At 36.2% G+C, this 13361-nt stretch overlaps 1 protein-coding gene across 1 annotated transcript in view; it reads left to right on the forward strand.

Moving 5' to 3' along the window:
• LOC145684417 (pyruvate dehydrogenase phosphatase regulatory subunit, mitochondrial-like) overlaps window positions 1-13361 on the forward strand; it is a 79575-nt gene that overhangs the window by 14787 nt on the left and 51427 nt on the right. The window contains exons 4-6 of the mRNA XM_081756759.1: window positions 3350-3453; window positions 5395-5536; window positions 7345-7466. Of these exons, the coding sequence (XP_081612885.1) occupies window positions 3350-3453; window positions 5395-5536; window positions 7345-7466 (368 nt within the window). The remainder of the gene's footprint in view (window positions 1-3349; window positions 3454-5394; window positions 5537-7344; window positions 7467-13361) is intronic.

Consider the following 13361-nt stretch of genomic DNA (forward strand, 5'->3'; position numbering starts at 1 on the left):
CTTCAAGTACTTTGGGACAGTGCTATTTTAAACAATGTGCATAACAGTGAATAAAGAAAGCTCGTGAAAAATACACCTTAATATTAACTTACACTCATGTGGGCAGTGTGATCCAAAAACTTTAAATAATTACCTCAGTTATTGGAGATTTTCGACTCAGCGACCTCTCTAAGTAGAAGTTCCAGTTTCGCAAGTACCAAAAAAACACATTTATAAATCTTTTCAAAATGTCTCCATTACGCTTTAGTCTCTCATTATGTAGAATAATGCTTCGTCGTGCTTAGTCTCTTAGCTCATATTCAGCGTATACACTTTCGAAAGTGGGGGGCGCAGTGGCTCAGTGGTAGAGCGTTCACCTCCGGTGCTTGGGGTCCCTGGTTCCATCCCAGCTCGCGCCGTGTGGACTTTGTGGTGGACAAACACCGTGCTCGTGGGTTTTCTCGGGGTTCTCCTGTTTCCTCCCACTTTCTTCATTCCACCATTTCACTCATCTCTCATCATCACCGTCTCCTTTAGCCTCACCGGCATAACCGTGGGACGTAAAACTTAAAGATTTCATTTTACTTTCGAAAGTTGCGAGTGCAAGAAAAGCATAGATATGTGCAACATCAACATCATGACCCTGTGTTTGATTCCCGACGGGAGCTTATGTAGTTCGGATCCAAGTTGAACTGTAGGTCCACGTCTCATATAGCCTCGCTGCTGAACTGGACGCTAAACTCAAAAACTGAAATCAAAAATCAAAATTTACCAGTGGTTAATTTAATTATACATCACAAGGATTAATACATATTATAATAAAATACAATACAAGTTACTAGTGCTAAACTTAATTATTCATAATTAGTCTAAAACGTTACAATAAAACAATACAAATTACTAGTGCTAAATTTAACTATACATCACAGGTTTAATACATATTACAGTAAAACACGATACAATTCACTAGTGCTAAACTTAACTATGCATCACATCTTTTATACATAGTACAATAAAACACGATAGTTATTGAAGATCCTCATGGTGGTTGACAGTACCAGCCAGACATGTGGTACATCAGTATACAAGGGAATACAGTGCCTTTGGATCATTTGGGCCATATTTCATCTTTAAGATCTATCTGATGCTCTTTCCAGAGCTTATAACGCTCATGCCCAGATAGTATAAATAACTCTTATATGATGCAAAAAATAAAGAGCTTTCCCATGTATTTAAGTGTACCGTACAAACATGATGCCTCTTTTTCTCACAACTTTGGTGATATAACAATAATTCCTTTGTGCTCTGAATGCCCCATTTGTCACAACGGCGTACAATAGCTTGAACAATATCAGTCATTGGTTTGCGGGGAATACTGCACTGCCGCAGTAATTTCTTCAAAGAAGATTCCCCAAAGATAAAAGTACAGAACTGTTCAATTTTTAGGGACCGTGGTGGTTCAGTTAGAGCGTTCACCTCTGGTGCATAGGGTCCTTGGTGCGATCCCAGCTCACGCCAAGTGAACTTTTTGGTGAACATACACCATGTGCGTGAGTTTTCTTGGGGCTCTCCCGTTTCCTCACACTTTCTTCATTCCTCATCATCACGGTATCCTTTAGCCTAGCCGACATAAACGTGGGACGTAAAATTTAAAGGTTTCATTTTATTTTATTTTTTTGTTAAACTTTTAAACTTGAAATACCACTTTAAAATGGATTTAAACGTTCCTCAAATGTTAATCGCCATTTTTTTATTATTTATTTATTTATTATTTTTTTTTACTGTTATACGTTACATGCTACAATGTAGAGATATTACACATTGTATGATATTTTAAGTGCAATCCGCAGATAACCTTTGTAAAACGTGTATGCCTTTTTGATTGTCTTAGTATTTATTGTGCTCGATATTAGTAGAGAACGTTCCTGTTTTCCTGTACTTCTATTGTAGTGTTAAACCATACATTTCCACAATTTTTATACACATTGAACTCATAGAAGTTCTGCCTTAGGTGGATGTGTGTATGAGTTGTTCTCTCTGAAAGCAGGTTTCAAGTAGTTGTTGCAAAATGCTTGTATTACAAGTATCGTTAAAACAATATCTTGCTAGACCAGGGTGTCTATCGGTCACAAAAGCCAAGAAAGTCCCGAAATTAGAAAACAGTCATTAAAGTCAAGAAAAAGTCACAAAATTTAGTTTTTAGATCACTTTTTTTTTTTTTTTTTTTTAATCTGTACAAATATAAGTACAGACTGGGAAATTTTGTTCTATAAAACGTCAAAATTCACTACCAAAAATATCTATGGTCAGCTTTAGACGCTACCAAATCGCAAGCATAGCACGCTTCTAACTCATGCATGAAAATTCGGCCTAATTCGCATCCAAATTCGCTCTTGAGAATGTTACAAAATTTTAAGGTTTGGTAAAGAAAAGGTCACGAAAAAGTCAGAAATTTCATTTTGGAAATTTTAGTAGACACCCTGTTGAGTTGAGTTGAGTGGATTTTGAGTTTAACGTCCCTTTTCAGCAGCGAGGCTATATGAAACGTGGACCTACTGATTAACGTGGAATCCGAACCGCATGAGCTCCCGCCGGGAATCGAACCCGGGTCTCCCGTGCCAAAGGCGCGTACGCTAACCGCTTAGCCACGGTGGAGCTCTAGTAGACACCCTGTAGACTTCTTTTGCTTTATAATAATAATAATAATAATAATAATAATAATAATAATAATAATAATAATAATAATAATTATTATTATTATTATTATTATTATTATTATTATTATTATTATTATTATTATTATTATTATTATTATTATTATTATTATTATTATTATTATTATTGGTTAGTTAGTTACTCCTCCAAAATCTTGCATGCAATGATCCCGGTCGAATTTTGCTAGTTCAAAATGTACTATATGCCCAAATTAACGACAAGTAGATTTCGATGTTCTATTTTAAACCCATATAAAAAATGGATTCAAATGTAGTTGTGTATCAGTTTCTGAAATTTTGCTTCTCCACCGTTTTGGATACATGTCATTGAGACATCGTAATTGTACTAAAACTTTTGTCTTGTGATGACTTTTCAAAAGATACGTTATTCGATCCCTATTGTCTGAATAAATAAATAAATAAATAATAATTGTTCGCACTTACACTGTTGGGATGTCCTTGGGTAAATTTTGTTTGTTCATAGCGTCAGGTCCTCAAGTTGATTTAATATTGAATATATGTATGTGGAATGTATCCTGTAGCGTCCAATAATAAATAATAATCACGGTTTCCGACTCACTGTGTATTTTAATTTTATCTTTTTACTTTGCTGGACTGTTTTTGTACTTTATATTTGAATGATTTGTTTCCAACAGGACTAAATCAATGTGGCAGCTTGAACCTAGCTCAGACGAAGGATAGGCTAATAGCTTTGAAGAGGAGAATGACATATAATCTTCCAAAGGGGCTTTATTGTGAGGTAGTGTGAAAATTACGTTCTTATTTCGAGTTTAACGTTCATTTCGTCACCAAGACCTGGATCTAAAGCACATGAGCTTCTTCCGAGAATTGAACTCAAGACTCACGCGTTATTAGAACGGCAAAAATAATCATATAGTTAGAAGATATCTTCAAACGTATTTATTTGTAAATGTACTCTTTTCCGATTGGTTTGTTTTTAGTATGTAAAAGGCCCGTCCATTGAACAGTGAGCGGCACTCCTGGATGGACTTGATTTTATTTCTTTCTTGTAATAGAATCTCTCACGATTATGCCTGGAGGCTAAGGAAGACGGTGATGATGATGAACGAAATACTGGAATGAAGAAAATGGAAAGAAATTTGAGAGCTCACACACGCGGTATTTTTATCTACGAAAAGACCCACATGGTGGGAACGGATCGAACCATGGTCCTATGCACCAGAGACGAACACTGTTTCACTGTGCGGGGGGGGGGGGCTCAGTGGTAGAGCGCTCACCTCCGTTGCTTGGGGTTTTGTTTCGATCCCAGCTCGCACGGTGTGGACTTTGTAGTGAACAAACACCGTGCTCGTGGGTTTCCTCGGGGTTCTCTCGTTTCCTCCCACTTTCTTCATTTCACTCATTTTTCATTATCACCGTCTCCTTTAGCCTAACCGGCATAACCGTGAGACGTTGAACTTCAAGATTTCATTTCATTTCACGTTTCACTGTGCCATCACGGTCCGCATATGACTTTAGTACATAGATATAATAACTGTACATAGATACATAGATATAGTAACCTATAACTAACCTACTAACGTATCGACGTAATTTCGTGAATATGTGTCAATATATAAAGGTACTACCTATATAATTAACTTCCATTCATTCTATCCATTTTATCTTGACCTAATTTCTTGAAATGATGACAACGGTGAACATTTGACAGTTTAATATGATTGGTTTGAACAAATTCGTAACAGGCAGAAGAGCAAAGTGCAAGTTCATCTTAAGAAACAACAAACTCATGACCCAGTAAATTTGGGTTATAATGGCTTAATGAATGTAAGGAAGATTATTTATTTAAATAAAATGCCATGTTCTTGTAATGTGTATAAAGCTATCAATACATGATTAAATAGAAACCTTGCCTATTGGATAAAGGAAATACCGTTTTGTATTTTGAGATATTTACAACCTACAATTAATTTGCCTGGCTTCAAGGAACATAGAGGTTAATAAAATTTAATTTGTACCTACGTTATTTAAGTATTCTCCTGGTATTGCGGGCTATATTGCAACCCTTTCTCGAAAGAAACTGGAAGGTGGTTTACAATTGTGAGCAACAGATAGAAAAGTTGAAAATATAAAAACTATCTCAGTCCAGAATTTGTTCAGAGACTATTTACAATAACTTTCTGTTGTCGATTGGGTTATACGATATATCTGTTATATGATTAGTACCCCATCAACACTTGGTAGATGGAGATCTATTTATTACTCCTCGTCGACAAATTCGTGAAGTGGCTTATTGAGTTGTGCCACAGTTCGGACGTAGTGGAACAATTTCCTACGATTAAATAAAAGATAGAGTTATTAGTGAATCATTGCGCGAGGTTGTTTCTATGACGGTTTTTCATATACTCACAGTTGACAACAGAATAATGTGTTCGCTGAGTACAGTTTCGAATTTCAACAGGAATATTAGTTGTAGATTGCTTTTGAACAGATTTCTGACTATACTATTGGCATTTCTTGTCATAGTTTCTTTGACCCGGTTTTCTTAATTTTAAACCACTTTCCTGTTTTTTCGCGATAAGATCCAAAAGATCAGGACAATATGAACGTTTTGTTCTTGTTAATAAGATGCTCCGATGTGATATTTGTGCTGCAGTAAACCTCATTATACTTAGCTGTATATTTCCAATTAAAGATTTCAATTCATGTTTGCTTTTAGGTAGTAGGTCGCAATGAATTGAAAAACATAAACCCATATCTTTACACTGATGATCTGGAAGGTGCTATCTGGGTGCCCGAAGATGCAGTTGCTAAGCCACGAGCTATTTGTGATGCGTTAGCGAAACTTGCTCGTGAAGGCGGTAAGTATATAAAATTATTAATCAAGTAGTAGCTAGGAATACAATGTACGTTAATGCTTGTTATAATAACCAGCGAATTTGAAGAGTCTAAAAATGAAATGTAATCTTTGAGTTTTACGTCCCACGGTTATTCCAGCTAGGCTAGAGTCTGTGATGAAACAATGAATGAATTAGTGGAATGAAGAAAGTGGGAAGAAACGGGAGAACTCCGAGAAAACCCACGCACACGGTTTTGAAGAATTTAGTTTTAATATTAGTTAAAAATATATTCAGAAATAAAAAAAAAACACTCTGTTTCTCATAATACCACGTCTGTTTTAACCTAAAGATGGAGGAAGTATTTCTGGAAATTTATAAGAGAATGGAGAAATTTATATTTTTAAGAAAATGAAATGAAATGAAATCTCTAACTTTTACGTCCCACGGTTATGCCGGTTAGGCTAAAGAAGACGGTGATGATGAGAGATGAATGAAATGGTGGAATAAAGAAAGTGGGAGGAAACAGGAGAAGCCCGATAAAACCCACGACCACGGTGTTTGTCCACCACAAAGTCCACACAGCGCGAGCTGGGATCGAACCAGGGACCCCAAGCACCGGAGATGAACGCTCTACCACTGAGCCATCGCACCCCCGATATTTTTAAAGGGTCATGGTAACTGAGTACTGAGCTTTCAACTTCGGTGCGAAAGTTCACTGGTTCGAATGCAGAGCATATAAATTCGAGATAAAACATAGTGTGTTCGTAGATTTTTTGTCACTATCTTCATTCAGCCAGTCGTTCTCTCTTCAAATATTATTATTTTATTTCTGTTTAACCTTCGCACCATCAAAGGAAATATTTTGTGCCCCACCATGTATTATTTTTCTAATAGTAATATGTTTAATTTTCTCATAGCTTTTGTCTCTTATGTTTTGCTGAACTGAATATTCTATTCAGTTTATTTTATTATTTTTTTAAAATTTATTTACGGACATAAAGTAAACCCCATTGGTAGGAGACGCAACTGCTGTCGTGCTGTGATGTTTACAGATGGCAGTGTTGTACGTATCAATTTCTCTTCCCTTTCTTGACATTGCAGTAGCCGTTTGCTATTGTGTAAGTGAGCAAGCTCAAACCTGTATCAAATTGTATTTTTCGTATATGATATGGTTATTGAATTAAGGTTGGTACACTCCGCAGCAAAAAAATCTGCAACATTAGCATGTAAGTTTATTGAGAAAGGACATAGTCTTTTACTCCCAAATAAGTGGACAGGGGAGGACGCCGAAGTTTCTCCTGGTGTGATTCGTGCCACTTAGACATTATGTTGATTCCCTGCGCTGTTAGGCGTAGTTTCACAATAAATTTACATGCTCATGTTGTAGGTTTTTTGCTGCGGACTGTACAAAATACCCTTCCTCTCATTTGTAGTTCGTACTTTTAGATAGATCTTAATAGTCCGAGGATTAATAAATTCCTCTCATTGTCTGAAGATGAGGACCAAATTATTCGCAGTTGGGATAAGGTACCCAGCCGCACTTCCTTGATATCAGGAAGATGAGAAGAAACTAAAGCGTATCTTCCAATATGTATCAAGACAGTCGTGAGTGCATTCATCCTCTTTAACGTCGTTCTGGAAGTGTTTGGAGACGCATTTTGTTTCTTACTGTAGTGTTTATATATGATTGCGGAAGCTTGTTTTCCTTCAATAGCTCATAAGTTTTCTTTTTATGTCATTTCTAATAATTTATTTAATGACTTTACTTTTCTTGCCATACAATTTCTTTAACTAAATTTGGGCTAATTTGATTTTTATTTGCGTTTCAGGTGCTTATTACGTAGAAAATTGTAAAGTTTTTCAAGTATTAACAGAAAACTTAAGAGTGAAAGGTGTTGAAACCAGCTTAGGAACTGTTTCATGCGAGTATTTTGTCAATTGTGCAGGGATGGTAAGTTTAATATATTATTTAATATTTATATTAATGGGAAATAATTAGAGATGCAAAAACCTTGGTGATTTTTTTTTTCGTGAAAATTTAGCCTGTTTTAAAAAAGAAGTTTTCTTTCGTTTCATTATTTTCTTATTCAAATACACGTGTGCTTTCCTGTAGGAGAATCTACGATTAACAAGAGTTCTTTTACAACATTCAATACTTGTGTTGTGAATTCTGTTCAGTGAAAAGTGGCTGTCTTGGTTGGTTTCAAATTGGTATTGCATTATTCGCTATTAAGTAAAATTGCATTGGTTATTAGAAACTGTAGGTTATGCAACCTTACATATCGAAGTGTCATGTTGGTTGCCTAACCAAGTGTCTGAAAGTTGTACATCTTGTCGATATATTTTACGGATTGCCTTAATTCAAACTGACAGGCAAGAAAAAGTACCATCTGTAAACCAAGAGAGAGAATACAAAAACATTTTTGCTTTTGGTATAATATTTTACTTGCATCTTGCTTTCTGTTTGGGAAACATTTTATTGTGAACCTTTACAAATTGAACCTATTGTGAATTTAGTTAAAGCTAAAATGGCCACTCTGGACATGATATTAGTTTAACACGGTAATAAATATTTATTATTAGCAACTTTCATCTTTCTTTACTATTGTATCGTGTCAGTATATTTGAAGTACAGGGCTCATAGCGAGTCACTTTTTTTTTTTTTAAGTTTGTCATTAAAATTTACTTTTTTTTTCAAGTTTGTCACTAAACGTTACTTTTTGGGGGAGTAATTTTTTTTTTCATTTGATTTATATTTTGCATTGGCAGTCTTTTAGCATACGTTATGTTAGCTTACGTTCTTGTTACTATTTTTTATTTCATTTTCTATGCAACTGCATTTTTAGTTAACATTTGTAATTTATTTTAAAAGTTCATAATCTATATTATAAAATTGAAAGTGACTATGTTTGTGACTCTTAATCTCTTGAACCGTCTGACCGATCTCGATCAAATTTTTTGACGTAGATGCGGTTCTGGCCTGGGAGTGTTTTTAGCTATTCACTTAGACGGTAGATCTTAGGGGAGGGGAAGGAGGGGTAGTTATAAAAAGATAAATAAAACTTAATAACTCTTGAACCAAACGACCAATCTCAATCAAATTTTCAACATAGATGAGGTTTTTCCCTGGGGTGTTTTTTATCATTTTACTTTGACGGAGCAACATAGGGCAGGGGGAGGAGGAGGAGATATACTAAAATCAATATATATAAAAATAAAATGACTATGTTCGTGAGTTAATAACTCTTGAACCACCAGATCGATCTCGATCAAATTTTCAACATAGATGACGTTCAGACCTGGGATAATTTTTGTCATTCAACTTTGATGGTGTAAGGTAGAAGGGGAAGGGGAAATATATGTCAAAAATAAAGTCACTGTCTTTGTGACATCACTCTTGACCCACTCGACCCACAATTATCGTAGGGGGAGATAATTGTAAAAAATAAAAAAATAAAGCACTGTCTTTGTGACTTCATCTCAGTCAAATTTTTAACATAGATGAGGTTTAGGCCTGAGATTTTTTTTATCGTTTCACTTTGATGGTAGAACTTAGGGGAGGGGGATAGGGTATATATATATATATATATATATATATATATATATATAACTCTTGAACCATCGGACCGATCTCGATCAAATTTACAACATAGATGAAGTTTATACCTGAGATGGATTTTGTTGTATCACTTTGACGGTGTAATTTAAAGGTAGGTAAGGTGAGAGATATTTAAAAATGATCGAAAGTGACTGATATTAGTGTAGAATTCATAGTTTTCGGGGTCTCTGCGATGACCACTGACACTTCTGATGCCGTTTATATCCAAATTCAGCCCCGCAACGTAGGGGAGGGGAGGAGAGATATATACAAAGATGATCGAAGTGACCAATATCAGTGTTGAATTCTTAGTTTTCAGGGACGCTGAGATGAACAATGACACTTCCAATGCCGTGCCCTGCAACATGGGGAGGGGAGAGGATATATAAAAATCATCGAAAATGACCGATATCAAAGAGCGTTTTAGAAATAGTAAAAAGTGACTGAATAATGGAACATGTGAAGTGACATTAATTTTATAGATATTTTTAATTAGCTTAATAACAATGGATACAACCATAGCTTTCGTACTCACATTTTTTTGACTTTGTGGTGTAAAATTAATTCTGTTTAAAATTTAGAAATAATTGCTGAAAGTATACAGGGAAAAGGGGAGTAATACATCTTGTTTTGAACGTAAGCTTACAAATATTTATTTTATCTTAGATCTAAATCTGTTGGTCAGGAAAAATAGACATTACTATTAAAATATTGTGTAGGACCCTGAGAAAATCTCTTCGCAGAATATAATAATAACAGGGGGGTCCAGGTGGTCGATGTACTCTTCAAGAAATTTTTGGATATTAAGTCCGTGTTCTAGAAAAAATATCTTAGACATCTGTTGTGGTTTGTGTAATCCAGTGAGAGTATATTATTGAGAACCCTTGACAATATACACCGTGTTTCAAAAAGAATGACCTGATTTTGGACGGTAATAATTACGGAACATGGGACGTGCCAGCAAGGAGATGAGTGATGCTTAAAATCGCCGTTAGATGTCGGTCAATGTGTCTTCTCAGTTTGCAGTCAGTCAGAAGTAAGATGGCATCTACTCAACAGAAGGCGTTTTGTGTACTGCAGTTTGCAAAGACTGAGTCAGTGATTTCGGTCCAATGTGCTTTTCGTCGGCCTTTTGGCATTGATCTGCCTGCAGCCAAAACCATTGGTCGTTGGTATCGCAAATTTAGAGAGACAGGATGCTTGTGCAAAGGTAAAAGTCCAGGTTGGTCTTGCACTTCCGATGTAATGGTGGAAACAATTCGGCAAACGTTTGAGCGGAGTGCTATTGCTGGTAGACACATAGAGCATTTGTAATATAAAGGTAACCAAGAAAGTTGTGTTGTTTTTTTGTGGAGATCTTGTGTTCAATTGGCTCTCTCGCCGTGAGTTGAATACGAATGGAGATAAGGCGAAGGACAGTTGTTGGTGTGGGTATATCCAACATAGTTCCTGGTTGTGGCAGTTCAGTTACACCGTGAACTTGCGTAAGGACAGAGTGAACATGGAACTTCCATAAGGGCGTATATGCTGTACGAATTCAAACTGGGATGGAACGCCGCTGCAGCGAGGCGGAAGATATGCCAGGCCTTTAGTGAGGGTGTTGTGACTACGCGGACAATGCAGCGGTGGTTTAACAAGTTAAAAGCAGTGAACGCTTGAAACGCTTGAAGCAGGAAACACTTGAAGACGTACTACGTGCCGGAAGACCAACCATGTACAAAATGAAGATCTTCAGATAGCAAGTGAGCCGAACAGTTGCCAGACATGTGAGGCACTGGGACCATAATTCAGTGTGAGTGGGGAAACCAATCGGCAGCACCTCCATCAACTTGGGAAGCACTACTAATTGGGTCGATGGGTCCCACATAATTTGACTACGGGCCAGAAGTCAACGCGAGCAGTCATCTGTGTTTCTTTGCTGCCTCGTCTGAGGAAGGGGACGTTTCTGGACAGGATGGTGACATGTGATAAGAAGTGGATCTTGTATGAAGCTCCACGGCGCCATCATCATTGGTTAGCATCCAATGAACCGGTTTTCAAAACACCCGAAATTGTCCGGAAGCAGAACACGTGGTTATTAGGTTTCGTTCAATCCAAGAGAGTAAAAGGAACCGGTGGACCTAAATAATAAAGTCCACTATCCTGATCATTTGTAGACCGCCGGTCGCTTGATGCGAGCGGAAGCTCCCCCCGTACACCTCCTCCCCTCTACTGAAGCTAAAAAATGAGCGTTTCAAATAAAAGGCCATATCTCCAAAACTAATCAAGATATTAATGAATTTCTTTTTCCGGTTTTATCTGTAAGGTGTGCTTTATGATTTTGTTTATTCATGCTTTCGATAGACCCAACGGGTTTTCGGAAAATTAACTTAAACTTAAATACTGACATATTTTGTCCAAAATATTTTCTTTTGTGCTCTGTATCTTCCCAATGAGTTGAGACATGGAAAGAACACCCCTAATTAAATTTATAGAACATTAAATTATCTTTCCAACGGTACCAATATTGTTAGGTTTACTTCGAAAAGTAGCTGTACAGCGAGGTAAGTTTGAAGGAAAGTGCACTTTGATTCGTATGCTAATGCTCCGAATGGCACCACTGAATTTCAGCTCACGTCAGTCAATAAAGGTTTTGTTTTCGAGATAAAAGCTGATTTTTTCCTAATATTTGAAGAACAGTACTCACCCTTCTCCCTTGAGCTCTCCTGCACTATCATGATCATTTCTACATGTCCGGTCACTTGATACGACCGTGCGTTAAGGATCACAAAATTGTAAGATAAGTAGAGATGTCTTTTATAGTGTTAAAATCCATTTACAATTGATATTCAAGATGATTCCGATTTTTACACTCTATTTGTGTGCTGTATTTCCATCGGTAGTTGTAAATAATTCCTTATTTCTTTAATAAAATGTTTTATCTTACCATAATGAAGAAACAGAAAATATAAATAATGGTAGAACGTATGTAAAGATGTCTTAAGAGTATTTCTAAAATCAAAAATGGGCTTGTATTTTCTCAATGGTCACTTTACAAAATGTTTCTGCAGAAACCTCAATAACTATATTTGTATGTAATTTATGAGAATATTACATCGAACTTCATTAAATACTTACTAATTACTGGAAACAAGCGGAACTACAATAATATTCTACATTATCATATCAAATCTGCGCAAAATATTCGAAAAATTACATATTTCTTTAGTTAAATATAATGCCTGTGATGAAGAAATTCGGAAATAGGCCAGAACTGGTTTCACTTACTCAGAAGCTTCTTACATCTGCTAAGTCTGCTTACTGTAACTACAAAGCATACTTAGAAAACCTAAAAAATGAGGAAGCTTAAAAAGAAGAAGTAAAGAAAAAAAGATGAAACAAAACAACAAACAGAGAGAGAGGTGATGGAGAAATTGACAAAGGAAAACAGGGGCGTGATGGGATTTTGGTCACTTTTCAACTATTTACAAGAGACCAGACCACTATGAGCCCTGAAATGCTGTAGCTAGCTCTTGGGTTGACTTGTGTATTTATCATTTCTCTTTGATTAAAATACGTACCCAAGGGATCCCAAATACTTTTTTAAAGAACTAATGTATTTATGAAGGACCTTTTAAGTACGAGTGGGAAAATTCTCAGTTTTCGCAATTCGCGCTGGCTATTGAAGTGCATCGTATTTTGTTTTAGTAATATAGGCTTATCTCGGAGATTTAGTAGTACTGATTATATTAGTTTTCTGGTATAGAAGTTATATATGTGTGTGTGTTGTGGTATTGTGTTGTATATCGTAGTGTTTTGTAAGTGTACACTATTTACAAAAAACAACATAAAAAAATGTCTCGATGTGCAGTTTCCAATTATACTAACCAGAGCAGAAAAACTAAGGTAGTTGCAAACGTAGTTGTTATTGTTATATGAGAACTTAGCGTCCCCTTCACCAGCGAGGCCATATGAGACGTAGAGCTACTGCTTAACATGAAATCCGATCCATATGAGCTTCCACCGGGAATCGAACCCCATTCTTCCGCGTCGAAGATGCGTACGCTATTTAGTCATGTTGGAGCTTCGGTGGAAACTAGTATACATATAAAAAATATTTTTGCAGGAGACCCATTTTTACAGCAGCAGCAGCACAAAAAAAAAAAAAAATAATAATAATAATCCTTCTGGTTTACGTTGCTCTCCTATGTCCTACAGGCTTAGGGAGACGGATGAAAGAATTGTGAAATGAAAGTGTGGGAGGAAACG

The sequence above is a fragment of the Thermobia domestica genome, chromosome 1 (assembly GCF_964235325.1).
Source record: "Thermobia domestica chromosome 1, izTheDome1.hap1.1, whole genome shotgun sequence".
NCBI lineage: Eukaryota > Metazoa > Arthropoda > Insecta > Zygentoma > Lepismatidae > Thermobia > Thermobia domestica.